The sequence below is a fragment of the Spermophilus citellus genome, assembly GCF_964194105.1.
Source record: "Spermophilus citellus genome assembly, chromosome: 14".
Lineage (NCBI taxonomy): Eukaryota > Metazoa > Chordata > Mammalia > Rodentia > Sciuridae > Spermophilus > Spermophilus citellus.
This window is the reverse complement of record NC_138194.1, coordinates 96368362-96393125: the sequence shown is the minus strand read 5'-3', so window position 1 is coordinate 96393125 and position 24764 is coordinate 96368362. Positions and strand designations below refer to the sequence as shown.

General features: G+C 42.1%; 1 protein-coding gene across 5 annotated transcripts in view; it reads left to right on the top strand.

Annotated features, from left to right (window-relative positions):
* Window positions 1–7767: 7767 nt before the first annotated feature.
* Window positions 7768–24764, top strand: part of TMEM71 (transmembrane protein 71) — a 36163-nt gene continuing 19166 nt past the window's right edge. The window contains exons 1-5 of one of the 5 annotated variants that reach the window (XM_081266639.1): window positions 7768–8009; window positions 9534–9609; window positions 10807–10867; window positions 14253–14375; window positions 17671–17843. In XM_081266639.1, the coding sequence (XP_081122765.1) occupies window positions 9570–9609; window positions 10807–10867; window positions 14253–14375; window positions 17671–17843 (397 nt within the window). In that variant the 5' untranslated portion in view covers window positions 7768–8009; window positions 9534–9569. Of the gene's footprint in view, window positions 8122–9533; window positions 9616–10806; window positions 10868–14162; window positions 14376–17670; window positions 17844–24764 lie in introns of all 5 variants that reach the window. The other 4 variants (XM_081266638.1, XM_081266637.1, XM_081266636.1 and 1 more) reach the window with 4 other exon arrangements.

Below are 24764 nucleotides of genomic sequence, written 5' to 3'. Positions count from 1 at the left end.
TATGAGAGGACTGGATCTTCAATATATGAATTTAGGGTGATGCAAACATTCAGTTCATAGCACTCTACAAATTTTTATTTAATTCCTACGTATTGCTGGAAATTCATATTCATGAAGAAAAATAAAACTAGGTACCCATACGAAGGTGACCTGTGTGATAGAAACCACAAAATCCAATATGAACCTAAATACAAACCTGTTTTAAGTAGAGCTCCTAATGGAATAGATTCATTCCGACTCAATAAGTCAGGGAAGAAGACATAAGGAAGAAGTGTTGGGACAATGCTTTGAAGGAGAAGTGAGCTTCAAAGGAGGGTTCTCTGCAGACTCTGTGACTAATGACGCCTCATTTTTGATAATTGTGATTCAAGTGCTGACAAAAAATATGATTATACTTCCATTTCTTCCCATGAGCATTATCTACAATGTGCCAAGTACACTAGGGTTCAAAGAACATAATGATGAATATGCTTAATTCCTGATCTTAAGGCATTTAACAGGGTAGTTCAGTAGCCTAGCATGCAAAGAGGTAATTTGGATACAGTATGTCTTAGCATTGGGGCAACAAGCAGGGTCACTTGCAACTGGCCATTTGCAATTTATCTCAGTGTCAATAAAACAAAACAAAAACAACATCTCCAAGGTAACTGCTAGATGCTCAGATAGAACAGTTTGCTTCTGGGGGAAGGTGGGGGAGCAGGGGTAGAGAATTTGTCAGCACAAGCCTCACCCTGCCTCCAGTCTGCCTTAGTAGAAATTTTGAGGCAGCACACTCTGTGGTCAGGTATTGTATTACTTCCTCCTTTGCATTTTTGCAAAACTTTCAACAAAGCCAGTTTCTCCAGGGTGAGTGTAAACACCCTTTGATTTTCTTTTTTCTTTCTCTTTTTTTCAACTATAAATGTCTTGAAGATCATAGGAAACTGCAAATTTGAAGGAAGTCAATCCATTAACTTGTGTCTTGCTACTGTTTGCTTCTCCCCCCTCCTTTTTTTTTTTTTAAAAAAAAAGCAACTGAAAATATAAAACACATCAGAGTTAGAAATTTGAAATAAGACTGAGAATTTTATGTTAGACTGTGGGAGGCCATTCTCGCATGTGATTTGAGTTACCTCCCTGGCTGGAGGAGACGCGTTTAGGCACAGCCATGTCAGAGCTTTCCCCACCCTTCTCCAGGTCTGAAGGTTTGTCGGAGCAGAGACGTGTCTGGCCACTTCCCCGAAGACCCAATCATCTCCCCTGACCCAATGTCCAGGGAGTGGACTTTTATTGGGGAACAAAAAATTCTGGGGAAAATCCCATCCAATAAAGATTAAGAGGGCAGCATCCCAAGGTCAGGGGAGACAATTGCTCGGACAAACCCTCAGACCTGGAGAAGGGTGGGGAAAGCTCTGACACAGCTGTGCATAAGGGCCTCTAGTCCAGACAGGGAGGTAACTCAAATCACGTGTGACGATGGCCTCTCACATTAGACCTGACACTTTCTCACTATGTTTGGGGTACTTCTCTGATTCACTTTTCCTTATGTGTAAACAAAAATTCTAAACCTAATTCCTTTTAGTTATAATGAGGATTAACTTGGGTAGAACACAATTTACATTTTTTGCAAACTTAGTACAGATGCCCAGTGTCTCCTAATGTCCTTTCTCACCTTTTTCAGAGACCCGTTTATTTGTTTATTTACTCATTACAATCTTCAAGAGAAGTCCTGTTTCTCTTTCTGTGATTCCATGAAAACACAATGTCTGAGAACTTACTTTGCATCCAAATAGCTGTTTGTTTGCTGCTGGAGATGACAGAGATGAAACAAACACTATTATTGCTACCTGGGATGTATGCTTTTACTAACACTGTATTACAGTGTTTCCACTAACTAATCTCCTGCTCTGTAGACCCCCTCCTCTGCCCACCTCATTTCTTAATCTATCTCTTTCCATCTCTTTCTCTGTATCTCTTGCTATCAAAAAAAAAAAAAAAAACACACAACAAAACCAAAAACCTGTCATTTGAATATGAACTCTCATTTATCTAAAGCACTTTCAGGAGACAGGAATTCTAGTTGCAGGAAATATTACATAATTCCAAAAAGACACATCAGCAATAAATGAAGTTTGAGAATGTCAATTGTATGAAAGTCAAGTCTAAAGGCAAATAATGAAAGTTCTGCTATGAATTTAACCATGTAGAGATTTTAGATTCTAAAACTCAGAAGAAACTGCTAGAGATTTCATTCTTCTATCACTGACTGGACATGAAATACTCTGTTGTGATTACAAGGGAATCAAAGTGAGACAATTTAAATATGTGCAAATCTACTTGGTTTGCTATTTTTATGATTTATTTGTCTATATTGTAACATAACTCAAAACTGAATTATTCTTATGTTCTCCAACTTTTGATATGTGTAATCCCTATCCTTACTCCCATATTACCTACTGGCTAGATAGCACTTTGGTGGCATTTGGATTTCAGGATCTGATCTGAACTTATATTGCCAACATCATCTAGTTCTCATAAAAACCATTTGAAAAATCTTTAAAGACAGAATCTATGAAGTATTCATAGGACACCTGATACCCAAGAAATGGGTAACCTGGTAAGTTCAAAGTGCCAGCAAGTGAAAAGAAAGAGGTTGCCTGGAGAGGTGGTGCACACCTTTAATCCCAGCAATTTGGGAGGCTTAGGCAGGAGGATCACAAATTTGAAGTAGGACTCAGCAATTTAGTGACGTACCTGAGCAATTTAGCAAGAACCTGTCTCAAAATATATAATAAAGCAAGGTCTGGAGGTGTAGATCATTTGTAAAGTGCCCCTGGGTTCAATCCCCAGCACACACACAAAAAAGATAAGTAAGTCTCAAAAGAATTACAGGTATGGAATGGATATAGGCATAGAACACTTGCTGGGATAAAATAGGAAAAAAAATGCTCAATGTGTTTTTAATGAAATGCACAACTAAAGGGGTGCTAACTTGGTTTCAATGTGATTGAAACTTCTAAATAATTTTCCATTTGCCAACCTGTACAAGCTGAAAACATTACCCAGGGAAGTCATATTCTCTAATCTTTGGAGGAGATTGATGAAAGCAATGAAAAAGGAGCACTTTTTCTTTCCAGAGGGTAGAGAAAAGAACCACAGATGATTGCCTGAGCTGCAGAACCAGAGCCTGCATCAGGGAACATCCCCCACTCAGGTCCAGGGCCAGTACAGCATCTGGGCTTTCTGTTCAGAGCATCCACATGTGCGCTACTCCTGGATGACCACCATCACTCACCTTTCTAAGTAGGAGAGCTTTGGTGGATGTTATTCTATTATTCTCCCAGTATTAGAGTGTGGGCAGAGGGGGAAAATGGTTCAGAAGTCTTCATTTCAAGAGGAACCACACTGATGCAGGGATCATTATAAAATCCTGGACTTGAAGTATACTGCCTTGACCAAATGGGATTTTGGGGTGTCCTTTAGGGAGAAGCAACAAATACATATTTTTAAAGTCAAATAAAGAGATGTAAATATTTGTCACTAAAGTGGAGGACTAAATTTGCTAAAGCGAATAGACTACATTTAATAAGGTAATAAATTAGACAATGATACCCACTTTTTCCCTCCTTCCTGTTTCCCTTTGTATTATTTCCCACAATGTTGCTTAGTGACACTCCATTGGTGGAGTGTACTTCTCTTTCCCAATGACACACAACCTGGCCATGCAACTTTCTTTGACCAATGACACATGAGTGGAAATTTCAGAGGACAATTCTGGGAGTGGCATACATCTGTGATCCCAGGGACTCAGGAGGCTGAGGCAGGATGGTTGGTTGACAGCTCGATGCCAGCCTTGGCAATCTAGCGAGGCCCTGAGCAAATTATTGAGATCCTTTTCTCAAAATAAAAATTAGAAGGTCTGGGATGTGGCTCAGTGGTGATGCACCCCTGGACTCAATCCCCAGTATCAAAATAAATAAATAAAAAATAAACATTTTAAATGCCATTAGTGCTTCGGCCAGCTCTCTTTTTCTCTTCCCTCTCAGTTAAGAAGGGGTTAACCCCATGGAAGCTGACCCTCCAGCCTTGCTCCTGGAATGAAAGGACTGCTACAGCCAACGTGCAGCCAACCTAGGGCAGAGGGTGCTCACCAGACTGACAAAGAGAAGCAGAACCAGGAATGAAGGACAATGTGCAGACGTTAAAATAGCATTAAGCCTCATGCAATTATGGACTCTGGTGAGAGAGTCCAGCTTGGCTGTTTCTTATAAAGGGTGCTAAACTGGGAGTCCCAGGATAGTTGCTCAGGCTCAGAAGATGGACATGAAGTAGGGGAGAGAACAGGGAAAAGTGGAACGGAAAAGGAGCCAGCTAGAACATGCATCTCTGTCTGTCACTGAGAGCCATGTTGGTCTCTTTCTATATCTAAGCCTCAGCCCCCTTTGCCTGGGAAGCTTTCAGGAGAAGCTGATGATCTTGCTTCAGAGTCAGATCACTCCAGGACCAGGATTTATGAAGTCAATGGAAGGGATCCAATAGGGACAGAGCTTTGGGCTCCATCCATACAGTGAGCCAAAGGTGAAAATGTGCATGAGCTGCCACAGAATCTGACCTACATGCACCTCCATGTAATCAGCACAGCCAAGTTGACCCATGGCAAAGCCAGCTTGTGGGGAAACAAGAGTTTATTGCTACAAAACACTAAGATTTGTAGGTGGATTTCTACTGTGGCCTAATTGCTGGGATAAAATGGTTAGCCGCCAACTCCTTCCAGATTATTAGCCCTTCCAGGCTTTGGCCCATATAAATCCTTCTGGTTCTGATGAAATTCTGTGCTATGTGTGGCAAAGAGCCTGGCCAGATTTAGGCAACAGAAGATCCTGTTTTTATATTAATAACTACCTACCGTGCACAAGACAGTACCTACTGTGCTAATCATAGACACTGTAATATTAAACTATAAAAGCTTGGTTCTTATGACCCCAAAGCTTACAGTGGAGCAGGAGAGAATAATATCAATAAAAACATGATTTTTATTGAAATTTTAACTGAAATTGTGATGCATGCTCCAAAGGCAAAGCTTAAAGAGCTGTGAAATCTATAACCAGGTCTAAGAGAGTCAGAGAAACTGCTCAAGAAAAATGCTATTTGGAAAAGAGATGAAGAGATGAAGGAAACAGCCATGTTCCAAGGGCCTGAGGTAGAACTACTCCAGAATAAGCTAGAAGAGCTGAAAGTGAGTTTGCTTAAATTCTAGAAGAAAGATGGGATGACATGTAGTACGAGGCTAGAAAATAGGTACAACTATTTTCACAGAAACTAATAAGCCACAGGGATGATTTTGCAACAGCAAGCCCTTGACGGGTCTAATCCAAGGAGTGGCATGTCCAGATATTCCTAGTGAAGAGCTCATTCTGGATGTGTCTTGGAAAATGTATTGGAAAGAGGCCAAGAGACACTTGGAATATTAGCCCCAGAGAATACAGTGGGGCTGGAGAACATGTCACAGTCAGGAGCTACACAGGGAGTCGTACTGATTTCTCCCAATTTTCCGGCCTGAGCCATTACACAGAATGGTATGCCATCTAATGAAGCACAAAGTTCCCAAGGGAGATGAAATCTGGGGTAGGAGAAAAAATCATGAGTACATGAAAAATTTAAGTAAAAAGGCCTGTTTGTTCATTGGTTATAGTATAAGAATTGCTTAGTTAAATCAGCAATCTGTATGGGAATTTCCAAGTGTTCTCAAGCATTCTGTCTACCCCAGTGCATCCTAAGGACAGTCAGTTCCCGAGGCCTACTTACTTCTATAAGATCCTATGTTATTCCCAACATGTGGAAAGCCTCTGAAACACAGCTCTGGGACACAGGTCTTGGGAGATATTATCTGAATGAAAGTTTCACCAGGACAAATAATTTCAAGAAATTCTAAGATTTTTTTTTTCCTCATATATGGTCACAAGGCCCAATATCATTTTAAAAGCCTATAGAGAGGTCTGTTTTTAAAAAGTGTATTTTTTCTAGGATTTTTTTGTACTTAAATTCCCCATATACACTTCCATATGCTAGAGCTTAGTGTTTCTAGAAGTACATCCCGCAGAATGCTCTGTTAATAGCAGAGGGCTGAGCATTCTGTGGAATGTACTTCTGGAAACACCAAATTCTAGCATAAGGAAGAATAAAGGTTCTGAAGTCACAGCTGCCTGGATTCCCATTCATTTGTTCATTGATTCCACAAATACTAATTGATAACCTATTACATGGAGTGCACTATTCTTCATACAGGGAAAAGAGAAATTAGGGAAAATGATAAAGTTGTCTGGCCTTTTAAAGCTTATGTTCTAAGTGGAGAATGTGTTGATCATTACCAAGAATGAAGTGCAGGGGATATTGCAAGCTGAAACATACTAAGGAGGAGCATCAAGTTAGCAAGGAGGTGCTGGATGAGGAGTTGAGGGAGGTGCGGAAGGAAACCCTGTGACTAGTAGGGAGACCTTCTGGGCACAGGGTACACGGAGTTTAAAGATTCCAACCTGAACTAGGAGATGAGAGAGCCTGAGGACAGGAGAGATATGGGGAGCCTCAAGCCTGGATACCAGCCCTTTGCAGTGCGGAGAGGGAGCCGCATTCCCTGCACCTCCAGCTAGAGTGGATGATCATTCAACTTGCTTTCTAGGATGCTGTGAAGCTTAAATAAGGCCTCTATATACAATGCTTACTATAGGACCTGGCTCCTAGAAAACATCTGATAGGACTATTATTTTTTCCCAGTTAAGAGTACAAGCAGGAACTGTCCTACCAGGATTTGAGTCCTGCTGATGGCTTTTGCTGCCTGGGTCATGTTCTATAGAAGACTCTGTCATGCAGCAGAACCTCAAAGTTAAAGGGACCCTGAGAACCAATGGCTGAAAACTTTTCTGCCAGCCTGCCCACAGAGGCCTCAGACGAGGTGTGGGCTTGCATAAAACCGGAAGGAGTGCATCCTGCAGGCTAGTGTTGACTTCGTGACTTCCCTCTTCTTTCTTCTCATTTAATTCTTCAAATCATCCTGTGAAGTATGTGGTATTATATTTATAGTTGAGAAAATTGCAACTCTAAAAGCTGAATTCACAAGTCTGAGGCCACATAGCCAATACAGCAGAGAGTTTGAAACTCATTCTGTGTGACTTCAAAACCCACACACCTTCCAGTACCCAGTGCTACCTCAATGTTCCCGGAACACATATTTCTTTTATCTCTTCAGTAACACAGAAGTGTGGGGACTCACAAACAGTACCAAGTTCTTTGGGTGCTACTAAAATATAAAGTCTAAAATGCTACCCATCGAGTTTTTTTTTTTAATCCCAACTTTGCTAGGTCGATACATTACCACCATAAAAAGACTTTGTATAAAATCATGCTCCTGTTATTTAATAACATTTTGAACTTAAGAGCATCAATGCATTATCAATATAAGTGATTTGGATAAAGGGCATGACTATGCAGTACTCAGAACTAAATGTCAAAGAGGATGAGCAAGTAGAATTTCTTCACTGAAAGATTTCCTCATGTTCTTGCAGCTATAGTGGTGACACATTGGCTTAGAAAAACACCCTATAGTGCCCATAGTACATTCAGCTGGTCTCAAGGGCTGCAAATCCCCTGCTACTCCTGCAGGAGACTCTGTGAGATCTTCGCCCTGCCTTTGTCTTGAATACCACTGGCAGGAGCCTGGCAGGAAGTGTGACCTCACACTGGCTCTGCCTATGTTATGTAGGCAGTTTTTAAAAGAAAACAAGAAGGGGCAGGGTGGGGGGCGTGAGGCTGCCTTTCCCAAGGACTACACATTCCTCCCTTCTAGGAAACAGTCGCCTGAGCACCAGACTTCTGCACACTGCAGTCATGTGCACAACAAGTATTAGGAGAGGGGATGGAAATTCCTTTTTCAAGAGGCTTCGGCACCTGTTGGCGTTCTGATGTTTTACTTTCAGTTGAAGAACAGCTCAGTCCTCGCTTTCTCTGCTATCAACCACAGGGAGCATCACATTTCCGTAATTATTTTGTCATTTATTAATTGGAAGAAGAGATCAGGGATTCCCTCCGGAAGGAGCACATATGGGCAAAGTATTTTTCCGAGCAACATGTGTTTCTTGGAAGGAACTGGTAAAACAGACTCTGTTTCTTGAAAGGTTCTAGAGCTCTAACTGAAGTCGTTTTCACTGTTACTAATTCTCAATTAACTGTCAGCGTACTACCTGTAGAGTGCCACTGATATTTATAAGACAACAACAAGACCTTACTTTCTGTTGCAGGGTTTGTTGGCTTAAAAGGCTGGGGACACAGCTCAGTGTGAGCCGTGGGTTCAACTCCCAGTACAAGGGGGAAAAAAAATAAACAACACCTAGTGCTTGAAAAATACTAGCATTGGGCAATATAGGGTAATCTATGTTGGACAAACTGATATTATGTTGATCAAAAATGAAAATGACAAATGATATACTAATGTATTAGATTGTAAACAATATTTTTTTTATTACTAACAAGTGAAATTTACAAATGTGCGTTTTTTAGATTTAGAGATTTTTGTCCAAGGAATGCTAGCAAGTTCATTTAACATCCATGAAGGGTACTTACTGTAAGCTGAGTTCTATAATTCCTAACAAGGTTTTTATATAATTTATTAAAACAATAAGCATGGAGCTTAAGAATCACCTGATGAATTTTATTGTGTTAAAACCACAAAAACAATCCTTTGCACTTCGATAACTTGGACAGAGGCGGTGACTCAGAAAATCATAGTCCTACTTCACAAAGCTATGAGTAGATTGATATTTACACATTTCAGTAGTCAATAGCAGGTAGATCTATTATATGAGAGGTAAGTGATCTAAGATTATATAATTTATATACTTTTATGTGTGCTGAATTGGTAACCAACAAAGTAAATTAAATGCTCACAAGAGCTGAATTCTGAAACCTTCCCAGTGTTATGCTATTTTTAGTGCAATGATGTTTATGCTATTTAGGAATGTCCAGCCTGATATCAGACTGATAATAACTATAAAGAAAGCCCTGACCCTCTGTGACTACCTGTCAGTGGCTCAAGTTGTTTGGGCAAAAGACAGACACCCTCCCCAAGCAGAGCTGGAAACTTGATAATGAAGTTGATCTGCGCTGGATGGTTTACATACAAATCAGTTTGTTTGGAGTTTTCTGGAAGCAGTCATTTTTCAGACTTCCTGGTTAAACAACTCACTTTCATTATTATATTTGGATGACAAATCAACCTTTGTAAGTCTGGCTTTCCCAAGTAAAACGTTATCCTTATTTAAAGAAAAAGATGATTCAGTGTCCCCAAGACAATGGAAGACAGAACACAAAATCACTGAGGCAGATGCAACCTTACAGAAACCCCACAATCTGGTCTCCTGCCTTCAATCCTATATCTCTGTACTATTTCAGTAAACAAATCTGACTAGTGCAATTAGTAGATGCCATCTGTTTTGGCATCATTTTTCCATTTTTGATATACAGTCCATCTTTTGCTTTTTTTTTTTTTTAAACATCTTTTGCAGGAAATCTGTGAAGTTTGAACAAGCGGCCTTCCCAAGATGTACCGAATATCTCAACTGATGTCAACACCAGTAGCAAGTAAATGTAGGAGAACTGCTATACGCAATTATCTTTTGAACGATTAGACGCCTTTTGGCAATTTCCTTGCTTTGATTTTGCTGATACTTAGACCATTAACCATCTGTCAGTAGCTTAGCTTCTTAAATGCCAGTGTGTGCCACCGTGATGATTTTGACTTCATTTCTTTCCTTGAGAGAAATGTGGTATTTTTTTTGGTAGAAAAAAATTCACTACTTTTTTAGATGCCTGTGCATAAATGTGAAAGGAGATTGTTTATCAGCTACTATTAAGATGCAAAACTGTCTATAAAAAATGCTGAATGATTTTGATAGCTACTTGCAGAAAATAAGGGCGTTGTTAAAACGGTAGTGGTTTCAAGTTTCTTCCTTCCTCTTGTTATTTTCTCCCCAAACCTCCATTCTAACCCTCCCTCACACACCCACGATTTTCTCCTGACAAATCAACCAGCCCAATCTGAAAGTCTAAATTCCTTTCTTTGTCTTGGTGATTGTCAGTCATGGAATCCAGTCTCTTGGAGCCTGTCTGTTATAAGTATTGACACCTCTCTGCACAGTATTAAGTGCTGTTTTGGAGTTTAGAATATTAATCTGTAGCAGTTCTCCCCAAGGGAAGTTGCCAGGCCCACTGTTAAGCTGGACTCAATGAATAGGTGACTTTTTTTTTTTTTTTTAAATGAGGAATACTCATAGGCTTCCAACATTGGAAAATTGCATATTTAAAAACAAAACAAATGAAACACCTTTAATGTGTTCTGCTTACAACTTTACAGAACTTTCTTAGAATGCACTAAGGAGGGAGAATTGGGGCTGATGACTGAATTTCTCAGGTTACTGAGTAAACTACAGTAACTACAGTAAGTCTTTGGGCGATTGACATTGGTCTCTTCCCTACTCGATGCTTTCTTCCTTCCTTTCACAAGCTCATTTGGATGCCAAGGACTTATTATTGCCTCATCTTACACTGAGGAACCTCTAAAGCACTGCTGTAAGAAGGCACAGAAACTGGAAGCCCCAACATCCTTTCTTTCTTTCCATGGAGGCCTGGTGACAAGTTGTGTTGGGCTGATTGGTAGCAAGGCTGGGCTAGCTGAAGTCTTCTTGCTTAGGCTGAGACACCAACCATCTCATTGCCACCATTGTCAGGATCCTGTGTCTTGGTGAGGTGCCATGAATTCGTCTCCCATTTGCATTGCAGGCTCCACCAGGTCCAACAGAGAATGTACTGGAGAGCTGGCTCCCTCCTGCATTTTCCCAAGGTATGCCGCCGAGCTTTTCACCATCAAATCAAATTCCCTTCCTGTATGTCTTATTTTGTCCTGATTTGAAAATATCATTTGAGCGATCATCTGGTTTCTGGTTTTGATGTGGTTATATATTTTCAAGCACAAACAAAACAAAAACTAATCTGAGGACGGATTTTATTTTTGATTTTTGATTTTTTTTTTAGTGTGAATATGTAGGCAGATATAAATTGTTTCTTTCTTGAGTGGAGAAGCTATAGTGAATACTGATGAATGGTTACTTTTTCTCACATCAATGGTTTCTCTCTTTTTACTTGTTTTTTTTTTTTTTAGATATACATGACAGTAGAGTGTATTTTGACATATTATATGTCCGTAATGGTCTCTTAAATATGTCTTCCTAGCTCATGTTATAAAGCCATATTATTTTACACCAATGCATAAGCTGCCCAAGTTTCACACTTCACTCACACAAGTAGATGCTACCATTTTGTTCAAGTACTACACAGACTTTTCTTTTCTTTCTCTCTCCTTCCTTCCTTCCTTTTTTCCGGACCCTCAGAAGTTTAACTTTCCCATGCATTTTGTGAAATGTGCCCATAAAGGAGTCAGTCACTGATATTAGAACTTGCCCCTTCCAGTAAATTAATTCTAGGGTTCCTGAGCTACCAAAAGAGTCAGCTCTGGTTGAATGAACAGAACTGTGGACAGAGCACATGCTTTAGAGTCAGATCAACTAGGTCCACCCACATCATAGCTCTGCCACATACAAACTGTGTAAAATATCCAAGTAATTTGCCCTTCTGCATCTCATTTTTTCCCTGCTGTACAAGGTTGTGAACAGTGATACTTGGGTGCATATATTAATCATGGATAGGCTTTTAAATTGAAAACAAAAGGGATTCAGCGGAGCATGAGGGAGATACATAGAAGAAGGGTGTGTTCAAGTCCCCTCCAGCCTCAGAGGGCTCCTTCCTGCCCTCACCCACTCAGCGGCCATCCTTAAGGAGCTCATTAGTGCTCCATCGATGTGGGATTAATTGTATGCTATACTGTTTTTTACACCCTAGCAGTGTTTGTCCCTTCACCAATGCCAGTCAATCTTTGTGATACCCTAGAAAGCTGAGCTCCAGGCTCTTCCAAAGCCTGGTCAGTCACTTCTCAAAGCAAGACAAGACATGGTCTTTGGGCAGTTGAGTTAGTTGTTGGCTTTGAATGAGGTTGGAGTTCTGAATCCAGCTGGAAGGGACCTTCTAGGAAAACTCAGCTTTCGCAATTATTACTGCAGAATTGAAGAGTTACATCAAGATCTAGAGGTAATTGTGCTACACCTCAAAGTGTTGGGGGAAGCAGCTCTTTCTTACTATAGTGTGGGTGTCTGGAAAAACATCTCTATTTTGTCTACAATCAAGACAGAGGAGACAAAGTCAAGAGGAGTAGAAAGGGAAGACACCTGGGGTGCAAGAGACTGCTGTTGACTCATGTTCAAGGTTGAAACCTTGGGAGTTAGAGGGCTCATGGAAATGCAGGTCTGGAAGTCTGTATATCCTACATGTCCAGTGCATTAGAGTCACCCCGTTGATTTTTGTTTGTTTGTGTGTGGTTAGGCAACTGAACCCAGGGTCTTACACATGCTATGCAAGTGCTCTACCATAGAGCAACATTCCCAGTCCTTTTAAAAAGGAAAATTAACTTTGAGACAAGGTCTCATTAAGTTGCCTAGGCTAGCCTCAAACTTGGAATCCATCTGCCTCAATCTCCCAAGAAACTGGGATTTCAGGTGTGTTCCAGATTAATTCTTGAGGAGGGAAAATGGTATAGAGGAAAAAATCACAAGGTAGGAGACAAAAGATGTAGATTCTTATTTTGCCTCTTCCAATCACAGTCTTAAGATCTTGAACAATTAACTATCCTACTGGAGTCTCCATTTTCTAAACTATTAAAAAGGGGAACAATAACCAAAAATGAGGTGGGTCAGTGCATATCTGCAAAGTAGACTCTCCTGGTGATTCCCAAGCATCTCTACCTGTACTGTTCAAAATTTTCATCACAGGTTTGAATTAAGGACATATTAATTCCAGTTTTGAACAACATTATGTAAATACATTAAACATGTCATGGTATAATCCGAGTCGTCCCAAATTCCAAAAGCGCAAAACTTGGGGTTGTTCAAATACTAGGCAATAGATTTAGTTCACAGTACCTGGATGATGGAAGATAGAGGTGTTAACCTTCCATGTAATGATGACATGATGATATTTTATCTTCATAGCAACTCTACAAGGTTGGCTTTGGGTAAAGCTTGTTGTATAGGTTGCATTTACAGAAAGCTAAATCTTAGGGTGTATAAATAATTAGCAAGTGGCAGAATCAGGATTCAATCTCAGTTGTAAACCCAGCTTTATCTAGATAAAAGACTTTTGTTATTTGTCTTTATTATATATTGACTTTCTAAGATAATTGGATGATTGATCATAACGCTGGGTGGGGGGATTATGATTAAGTATATGGGAGAAAGTCTGGAAATTGATTATCAATTCAGTTGTATGATGATAAGTTGGTGGTGACTATAGAAAAAGAAAGAAAAGAATCAGGCTAACATGACTTGGGCTTCATCATTAAAGACAGGACTGTCACCTCCCTCATTATAGAATCATGTCTTTAATTAGACAGTCACATTTAAAAGGCTGGGTTCCATGCTGGGCACAATACGTGAAAAGATGATTTAAAAGCTGAAAAATAGAGAATAGCAGTCAAAATATGATCGCAAAGAGATCAAAACCACATTGTGTCATATAAAGTCAAGTTAAATGAACTGGAAAAGTTTTAGTGTGGAAAACAAAGAACCCAGGCAGGACACAGAAAGTGTCTTCCTGAAGCGGAGTTGCTGTTAGGTGGAAGATGGAATGAAAAGAGACGTTATAATTTCTCAGTTATAGTGAGAAGAGTAAGGATGTGGCAGATGGCACTCAAGGGGGGCGAAGGGAATTATCGGTTTCCAACATCCCAGAAAGGCTGTTTTGCAATTTTTCCACCCAAGAAAATGGACTCATGTCAAGAGTGAAGGCTCATCATGTGGGGAAGATGCTGCTTAGCCACATCGTTCTCACCAAAGTTTAAAATAGAAAGAGGCACTACACGTCGTGTGGTTCAACGCTGAATCCCAAAAGGCCAGAGTGACAGCCGTGAGGGTCCAGGAAGTAACCAATAGAGCAAATGGGAAGCGTCCCCTTTTTTCCCGGGAGCTGGGCACTGCGGCTGTGTGGCTGCAGCACGGCGCCCTCACAGACCCTCTGTGCCCTCTCTCCAGCCTGGCCTTCGACTTCCTGGACGGTGGGAGTCCCTTCGAATGCTGCTCCATCGACCCCTTGACAGGCTCCCATTATACCTGTCGCCGCAGCCCCAGACTCCTCACCAACGGCTACTATGTGTGGACAGAGGACAGCTTCCTGCGTGACCAAGACGGCAACGTAACTCTGAACCCCTCCCAGACCACCGTCATGTACAAGGAGAACCTGGTCAGGTGAGTGGAGGCTGTTACCTAAGGCAGGGCTCAAGTCCCCTCCAGCCTCAGAGGGCTTGTTCCCTCACCCACTCAGCAGCCATCCTTCGGGAGCTCAGGAGTGCTTCAGGTTGTGGGGACCAACGGCTAGGAAGGGACAATGATGGCTGACTTGAAAACTAGCAAAAGTAAAGTGGAGTGATCCGGGTTCCAGGTCAGGAATCTGTCTGGGGGTAGTGGAAGGAAAGAGCAGGAGGCCAGTTTACCTGGGTACAGGTTAAAAACAGGCATTCTAGAGCTGGTGACGGCAAATGGAGTGTTAGAGGTGTGAGGTATTAGGAGGTGTAGGCAAGGGACCTCCTGGGAAGAGAGCACAGGCGTCGGGCAGTGCAGGTAGCTCAGGAGGAAGGGAAGGAGTGTCTGTGGGAAAGCAGGCTGAGCACCAAGGTGGGGTCCCCACCAGGCTCAGGCATGTGGGCTCCAGTGCCTACATCAGGAAGAGCCACTGACCAACTGTCTGATCAGTTCCCAGAAGGACAGCAGTGATTGCTGTTCAGAGGATGGACTGGCGGGAATCCAAGTGGAAAGTGAGTAGAAGAGAAAAAAACTGAAGGCAGGGTACCACAGACTGAGAGGACGCAGGACTAGGATAAGAGGGAGGGCAGCACATAGACAGGATAGCAAAGGGGCACGGTCCGGATGCTTTTCAGGTGGGAGTTCAGAAAAGGAAGGGCACTTTGATGAAGTGTGGGACCCCGGCATTGTCAACTGGCTATGAAGTGGCACCAGTCACCCAAAGCAGAAATCAAAGAAAGGTGTGTTTGGAGGAAAGAAGACAAATGGATTCCCTTTGGAGCAGGGAATTTGGGCAATCAGGTCTATTTTCTTTTGCTGCAGAACCACCCACATGCTGACTACATCACTCAGCTATTGACTCAACAATCCTGTGTCACTGATCCAGAGTGAATCCATTCATCTTCTTCCCTGCAAACACACCCTTCTTTTATTTCTGCTTTGGTTGATTGGTCCCGTTTCACATCCAGCTGACAAAGCTAGAGTTCACTTCCTGAAAGAGCCCGTCCTTTTCTGGAACTCCCATATCAGAACAGTGACAAAATCCTAGTGATACACAACAGCTAGTCCACTTTTTGTAGTTGGGCTGAGTTTCTGCTCACACTCCACTGGAAGACCCCGTGGCTCATGGCTGCTCCTGGTGGCAAGAGATCAGGGAAATATAGCCTAGTGTGTGCCCAGGAAGAAGAGCAGAATAGTTACGTAGAAAGTTTATTGCCTCTGCCACAGTGGCTAAAGCAGATGAGTAGCCCAAGGCTACTTAGAGTTGCTCTCCTCCTCTCCGTCCTTATGGCCACTGTCTTTCTACAGACCACCATCCCCTCTTGCTTAGGTCTATGCAGTTGGTCATAGCACTCTGACTGTCTGGGATTACCCACCTTCCAGGACCTCTCCAGGTTACTGCACAGTGGCTCTTTCTGACATGGCCCAGGGACCTCCTTCAGGAGAATTTTACTCCATTTCTTTTTCTCCCAGTTTACCTTAATCATAACTACCAATGTTTGTTAAATAAATGAAAAACCAATATCATTTCTTATTTGCTGTATGCTAGATACTATCTCAACCATTTAAGTACACACTCTCATTTGATTTCAACTTGGATTCTAGTATCACCATTTCCATGAATACACGGGAAACGTAAGTCCAAGTAAGTAACTTCCCCAAGCTTGCAGAGCTAGTAAATGGAACCAGGATTCCAAAACAGGTTCTCTGACCTGAGAGAACAAGTTTCTAACCACCACTTTTAACTCGATCCTATTGTAGAGGTATTCTTGACCTTACAGATGATGTTTTATCCATACATTTTGTTCTCAAATTTGATAGGTGTTCATCCCAATAATAGGTGCTTAATGAAGACTTGCTGGGTGAATTAATCAATATATGAGTACATAGAAATTTTCTAATTACTGCTTAAGATGATCTCATTTTAGAACCTGCAAAAATCTTTCAAATTTGATTCATTTTCACCAGGAAGTTATTCATGATCATGAACTCTATCATTTTTCTTAACTTGCTGTTACTTGAAGTTGATGACAGAGAGAGTGGTCCCAAAACCGAGTTTCTCAACCAAGGCCCCATTCCTGCCAAGGTTCCCTAGGACAGAGGTCACCCTCGTGGGGAACCAACAGGAAAAAGAATGCTCAAGGCCTGCTGCAATCCATGTTAATATGAGAGAGCACTCAGTTCAAAGACACCTTGATGGCAGCTAGAGATGCCCGTGGCAGGGAGGCCTGCTGTAATGGGAAAAGTGTCCCGTTTCCTCTTTGCCCTTCTGGGCTTTGCTTCAGGCCCTGATTATCATCTCCAGGGTGTGCATAATGCAGGCTCAGCACATCCCAGCGTGGCTGACAACCACCTTGTGTTGCTGTATATTTTGAATATCCTTTCTGTCCTTGGTCTGGCCCCTTTGAGCCATTCTCTGTGGCCAAGAATCTTTTGAAAATGCAAACCCAAGCAGGTCACCACCCTTTACTCCCCTTTGACATGCTCCTGAGGTTGGTCTCCTTTTGCATTAACATTAAATCTTGCCTCATTCCCCAAATAGACAAGATTGTTCACTATCTGCCCATGTTTACCTTTCTAGCCACAATTCCTAGCGTGACCTAATGAGACCCACTTGTCCATCAGTGAGCAAGGCAGGCTCTTGCAACTTGGATCTCACTCCACAAAGCCTCCTTCAATTCTCAGTGAGCGATGCCTTTCCCCATGCTCTCCAGCCTGCCTCTGGAGAGGCATATATCTCCTACTTACAAGCACATAACCCCTAATTTTTTGGTGATCTGGACCAGACTGGAAGCCAGGCTGTCCACTTGATAGCTGGATGACCTCAGTCGGGTAACTAAACCTCTTTAGGACTCAGTTTCCTTAATGCAAAAATGGAGTAATCATAGTGCCCACCTCATAGGGCTGCTTGAAGGTAACCTGAATATCCAGGTAAAGACTGAGAAACCCACCTGTACACAACAGGTTCTAGGAAAGCACCAGCTAGACCTGCATTGTTTGTCTTTCTCTTAGAGTAGACTGTGACCTTTGGGTACACATGGTTTAGTCTTTAGCTCATATCCTTGACATTGATCCAAGGACTTGGCACAAGGTAGAATTTTAATTAACTTCTGTGGAATTAATGGAGTGACCAGACTCGTGCTCTAGACACATATACTGTGCACAGTCCCTCCATGGGGCACTGTTTCACACCTGCAGTGACTGCTGTTCAGTTTACCAGGTCACTTTCGTTTCCTCCCAGAATATTCAGGAGGAAGAAGAGAATCCGCCGCTCCCTTCCTTCTCTCTTCAGCCTCAGTGCCTCCCAGTCCTGGCTGTGTGGAAGTGTCTTGGGTGATTCTGATACTTCCCCCCATGAGGACATCTGTCTGGAGGGTTTCAGGAGGCTGGATCCATACCACAGCAGCGAGAATGGTGAGTTTGAGTATTACTTTCCAGAATGAGGCGTCATCCAAATTGGTAATAGCAGCCATGTGGTCCAGGACCAAAGTCAGATCCAAAGGTGAGAGTGAATTTGATAAAGAGGATGGACCACATTAAAAATTTACCCAAATTCTCTCCACAGGACTTATATGATGGAAATGTGTAGGTATCCCTGTGGCACAGAACACCCTGATGTTAATGTGTAGAATAGTAAGTTGATAATGCTCAGGAAATACTCTCAGTTCCCTGAAGCATCTTTTCCTGTATGGGATACTGGTGGAGAAATGATACTGGAGTCAGATTTAAAAGACCTCTATTAGAGAAGGTGTACTGGATTCAGGGTTCAAGTCCTAGTCTGGACACATTGGGATAATTACTTTGCTGCATCTCAATTTCTTCTTTGAAAAACAAGATATATACATATATGTGCATATGTATTTCTCTTGAAATAGATAACATCACATATAACATAAATTGCATATAGTGCATAATAAAAATATACATAAATATGTGCTTATGTGTGCATACATGCAAACATGTATAACCACAATGATGTAATGCCAAAGCATATTTTCTTATTTATTCACTCATTTTTCAAACTTCCTGACTGATCACCTGCTCTGTTGGCAGTCATACTAAGCACATATTCCTCAAAGTTGAATAAGACATGACTCTAATCTTGGTAAACTCCTGGTTGAAGATAGGGAGGTAAGTGTGTTTGCAAATAATTGCAGTATGACACCCTCAGCACTGTAGCAGAGGCATGAGCCATGTGTAGAGAGAATGCCCGGCGGTGAGCCAGGGAAAGCCATGTTAGCTCTGCCTGGAGGAGCCTGGAGGATCTCAGAGCAGGCAGCATCCTAGCAGGTGTTAGGAGACATGTGGGCTCACTTGGTGGAGATGAGCTAGAAGGATATTTCTGGCTTCCCCAATCCATCCTCCAAATTGCTGAGAGGATGGGCTTCCCAAGACAAGTATGTGGCCTTGCTATTCCTTCTTAATGTACAGTTTCTTTCAATTTTTCATATTTCCCAACCAGAAATGGATTAATTGTGCGGGATCTAGTGAAAAATAAAATTCAGGGCATCTCGTTAAAAAAAGGTTCAGGAGTTTCAAATGTGGACAGCAGAGTGTTAAACCAAGGGTGAAGCCCTGTGGGCATGGGGCCTCTACAGTTGCACTTCTCCCATGCCCACGCCACTGTCCTGACTTCAACTTCATCTTCTTCTCTTCCGTGCATTCCACTCAGACCACTCTCATCTGCCCTGAGTTTCCCAATGGACCACAGTCTTCCTGTCACTGTTCTCAGGTTGCTTACTCTACCAGAATCCATTCCTTCATTCATTTGGGAGATTTCATTGAAGGCCAGCCATGTGGCAGGAGGAGCCTGGAGGATCTCAGAGCAGGCAGCATCCTAGCAAGTGTTAGGAGACACGTGGGCTTGCTTAGACAGAGTGGCAACAGAAACAGACAAAATTACTTATTGGACATACTACATACTGGACAGAGTGGCAACAGAAATAGACAAAATTACTTATTCTCATGGAACTTGCATTTGTGTGTGCGTGTGTGTGTGTGTGTGTGTGTGTGTGTGTGTGTTGGGGAGAAATGGACAATAAGTAAATTATATAGCATGTTAAGAATATGAGTGGAATGAAGAACAACTCAGGGTGAGGTGATGGGGATTGCAGGCTGAAATTAGGTGGCCAGGGAAGGCCTCCTTCTGTAGGACTTTAAACAGAAACAAAGCCTCTGGGTAGGCATCTGGGAAGGAGGCATCCAGATGAGGCAAGAGTGAGTGCAGAAGCTCTGGGCCAGGAAGCTGCTGACTGGATGGGGGAGTAGAGGGAGGTGTGTGTGTCTCAGTGTAAGTGGGGAAGGAAGAAGAGCCAAGGGGCCATGTCCAAGGCTGGGCCTTCTGTTCCAAGCAAGCTGAGATGCCACCGGGGATTTTGATCAAGAAATAGCATGATTCAAGTTACATTCTGACAAGAAAACTCTGGCTGCCTGGTTCAGATTAGATGTCAAATGTGAGAGACAGAACACTGAATCTGGCGGGGTTTGGAGTGATTTCCAGTGGGGAAGATGGCAGCTTGAACTAAGATGATTGCAGAGGAGGGTGAGAAGGATTGGGATTCTGGACACATTTCAAAGGCAGAGTCATTTGGATTTTCCCCATGTGGGCTGTGGGAGGAAGAGAGATATCAAGGGGTTGTTATAGGCTGAGCATTTTACAGTCTGTCTTGCTTAAACGTATTAACCTGGTTTACGTACACTATCTTGTTTAAATATCCCCCAGTCCCTTAAGAAGTAGGTCACATTATCATATTTATTATAATTAGGATGAAACTGAGGTTCAGGGTTAAGTAACCTGCCCATGTTCACTTAACTTATAAACATCAGAGCTGGAATTCAATCAGGGTCTGCCTTTGTTCTTTGCCAAGAGGGGTTTTACCCTCCTTTTCAAGGTCAAATCCAGCATGTATCTCATAGCCCAGGTTCAAAGAACAAGCAAATTTAGTCATATAATACAGTCACAAATAATTTAAGTGTACTGTCATTGTATGTCTACTAATTTTCTCAAACTGGTTCCTGGACATAAAGCAAAAGTTACATTATCTTTTTAAAATTTTTAAATTTACACTAATTATAAGTGCATACAAAATTGCAAAAAAAAAAAAAAAAAAAACAGTACAGAGAGTGCCTGTGTACCATTCATCAAGTTTCACCCTCTGGTAACAATTTATACAACTATAGAATATTATCAAAACCAGGAAATTTGTCATTGACATAATACATGAAGATTCCATCAGATTTTACACCCACTTATGTGATTGTGTGTAATATCTAATACATTTTAAAAATAAAACAAGTGCTTATTAAATGAAGAAACAATTCCATAATATGAACACAGGATTAATTTAAGCCAAATACATTTTTTCCCCTCACAACAAAAAGTAGGTACCTGCAGGAAGAGGAGAAAAGAAAGGCAGGAACACAGAGAATGAACGTGGAAAGAGACACTGGGTGGTGAAGGACCTTCTGTGCACTCTGAGGACTGGAATTTACCTAACTAATCGAGGGTAATTTTGAAGGATCTTAAGCAGGTTGACATTCATCAGATATAGATTTTCAGTTACCTTCTCAGTATCACGGTGTGAAGACAGGATGAGGGGTAACTAGTGGGACTCGGGTACAATTGACCCTAACCAGCACAATGAGAAAGTGGCTCTGGAATCAGAGCAGGGAAAAGATTTAAGAAAAATCTTTCAGAGTAGAATTAAAAGGCTGGTGACACATTATATGTGGTGGTGGTAAAGTGGGAGAAGGTAAAGAAAACTGATGTTTTTACTTTGGAGGGCTGCATAAAGCTTTCACTGGTGGCCTCTGGCTGGCGACAGTAGGCAGGGTGCGTTTTGAGCTGGATGGACCCGAGTTCAAGTCCTTGGACCATCTCTTTCTACTTAAGTGGTCTTGGGAAAGGTATAAAAAAACCTTTTTGAGCTTCCATTTCTTCATATTTCAGAGAGGAAAAATAATAGCCTATACAATTGCCATGGGAACGAAATGCAACAACCCATAAAAAGTACTGCGTTAGCACAGGGGCTGGCATTCTGTTCAGTGTGTATAGCTCTGAAAAGAGAGGACTCAGGTCAGGAAGAGAGACGATGAATTCTATTCCATAAGGGCTGAACCTGATGTACTTAGGAAAGATGCCAAGTCAAGGTGAGAGAAAAATTCAGGAGTTAGGAAAGGATCTGAGACAGTGATTTGAAAGTCAACCTGAGAAGCAGTACAGGTCTCTGGAACAGTGGGGTCTCCCCAGGAAACCAAGTGAATGAGCAGAAAGGAACAACTCAGAGTCATGGGTGCTGTGGACCATCTCCATCCCAGCAGATCCACATCCGGACGACACCACTTCCCGGGGAACCCCAAGGAGAGCTGCTGTTCTTATTGCCACTTTCCAGAGGAGGAGGCTGAGGCAGATCCATACTTTTCATGAGGCCACAGAGTTAGGAAGGAGCGTGGCCAGGACTCCACCTTAAGCACATGAGCCTGTGTTCTTAGGCACTGTGGGTCACGGGGCAGAGGCTCACAGGCCAAGAACCAGAGGAACCGGTATGCCACGGAATATAAAGAGATGTCTAGTGATGTCTGAGAAGCCGTCAATCCGAGTCCTGTGGCCTCCAAGAAGCCTCTGGTGAATAAGTTACCTACTAAATCTTGGCACAAGCACCTTCAGTAATGAAGGGCTTTCAATACTTTTTAATTGAGATATAACTCACCTCCTATAAAAATTACCATTTTAATGTATACAATTCACTGATTTTTTTAGTATCATCTCAAGATAGGTTATGCAACCATGATCACCTTCTACTTCCAGAACATTTTCCTCACCCCAAAAAGAAACCCCACACTCACCAGGGGTCATGCCCCTTCCCTGCCAGCCTCTGACAGCCATTAAGCTACTTTCTGTCTCTATGGATTTGCCTATTTCAGACTGTCATCATTATTTTTAAATTTTATTAGTGAATAGCTGACGAAAATTGTATGTATTTACTGCAAACGATGTGATGTTTGTATATACATATATGTGAAAAGGTGACGTCAAGCTAATTAACATATCTATCCTCTCAGACAGTTGTGAGAGCATGTCAGAGTTACTCTCTAGCAATTTTTAAGTACAAAAAAAATTACATAAATTTTTAAGTACAAATAAAATTACATCATTATTAACTATAGTCACCATGCTATGTGATAGACCTGCAGACCTAATCTGATCCCCTCTGATGGAAACTGTGTACCCTTTGTCCAGCATCCCCCCAGCACCCTTGTGTACCCTCTCATTGTCTTTGAAGGTTGCCTCTTACCCTCACTGGATAGGGCTGTGGCCAAGATGGTGGGCTTATGCTGACCTTTCATTCGTCTTTGCCAGTTTCCATCCTTTGGGTTTTAGCCTAGTTCTCTGGAGCTCAGATCTCGTCTCAGATCTAAAGCAAAGTTTCCCAAAGTGTGGGATGGGGTGGGAAATGCCTGTAGGATCCAGCAGAAATGGACGCTGAGTTACACAGGGAGAAGCAGAGACCCCTCTTCTGATAATCTTCAGAGAACCCAGGAGACCTGCTCAGTCTAGGCTCCTGTAGCTTTGGGATTCTCAAACACTTGCTGTTTTCTCTTTTAACAAAATTCTTTTCATCAAACAACAGGCTCAGAGCTTTCCCTCTACCAGTAGTTGGCACAAATTAAATAACTCTATGTTTTCATTGCACTTATTTTCACATTTGCTATCTCTTTAGGGCATTTAAGTGATGGATATAAAGTCACCTTTAAAATAAAAGCTCAAAATGAGACAATTTGAAGACAATATTAAGTGACTAAAATCAAGAAGCTTCTAGGATATGTCCAAGATCTGGGCAATGATGCCTGATGACCAAAGTCTGGAAATCTCCCTTCCAAAGGCAGTATTTTACACGCTCAGAAATTAACATCTAGTTTTCCCATAGTTGGATGTTCAAAATATGTCCAAACAATTTCAAAGCAGTTGGGCCACAGCAGTCCTGCACGTGCATGAGGTATCTTATTAAAATTCTCATGGTTGCCAAATATCTTCTAAATATAAAATACCAAACCACCCCACTCCAAAATCAGTAATTAGTCAACCTGGTGCACAGGACTTTGAAATCTCTCATCTCCGCTATCAGCTGTAATCAAATTTTCCCCAGACTTCTCGTTTTCTGGATTTACCCAAGGCCTCGTGACTTTTATCAGCAATTTACTTTTCTCTGGAAATGTAGCCTAGTTAGAAGACTCCAGAAGAATTCAAAATTAAGTTGTTTTTCTGTTTTCTCTCTGTGCAATGGATGCAATCAAACACTACTTCCCCTGATTTTCTGTCGCTTCATTTTCCAGGCGAGAGTGGATTTTTTTTTCTATTTCATTTGTCCTCAGCTCACCCCTTCCCCAGCTGTGTCAAGACACCTTTTCTCATTAGTTGCAATTCATTCTTCAGCCATGGTGCTTTGCAGCTCCCCAGACCCCAATACTGCAATTTGGGATGTGTTCCCAGTCTGTGAGTCACCCTGAAAGAGAACAGAGGATTCACACAGGGAGGACTGAATGGGACCTTCCTCTAGCTCTACTTCGGCTCACCCTAGGACAGGCAAGATGATCTGTGGCTTTTCTCTAAAACTAATACCCTCCCATAAATATCTTTGTGTGTGTGTGTATGCATGTGTGCAGATGGTAAGAACTTGACGTGAGATGTATCTTCTTAGCAAACCAGGCGCTGCATTGCATGGCAGCTCTGTAGAAAAATCCATTCACATAACTGAAACTACCGTTTACGGGCAGCTTCCATTCCCCCACCCTCACCCACCTTCAGCCCCTGGAAACCATTCTTGAATTCTCTGCTTCAGTGAGTTTGGCTTCACAGATCCTCATAGAAAGGGCTTATGCAGGATTTGTCCCTCTGTGACTGGCTTATTTCACTTAGTTTAGTGTCTTCTAGGTTCATACACCTTGCTGCAAATGGCAGACTGCCTTCTCTATGCAGGGCTGAATGACATTCCACCTTTTCTTTACCCATTCTTCTGACAGTGGATGCTTAGATTGTTTCCATTCTCGGCCACTGCGGCTAGTGCTGGGTAGAATGGTGCCAGGAAACCTGTGGGGTTGGCAGGAATTCCCCAGGCCAAAAGCCCCAGGTCACTGCGTTAATACCCAGGTTGAGCAGGACGTCAGGTGGAGTCAGGCCCCAATCAGGGCAAGAAGGCCATTCCTTGCCTTAATCAGGTCAGCCTCAGCCTCCTCAGGGGTCAAACAGATCCAGTATCTCTGTGATCACTGTAGCCCTACTGTGACAACCTCAGGGTAGGTTTTGGGTAAGGCTATGTGTCTCAAGCTCTCACCTCC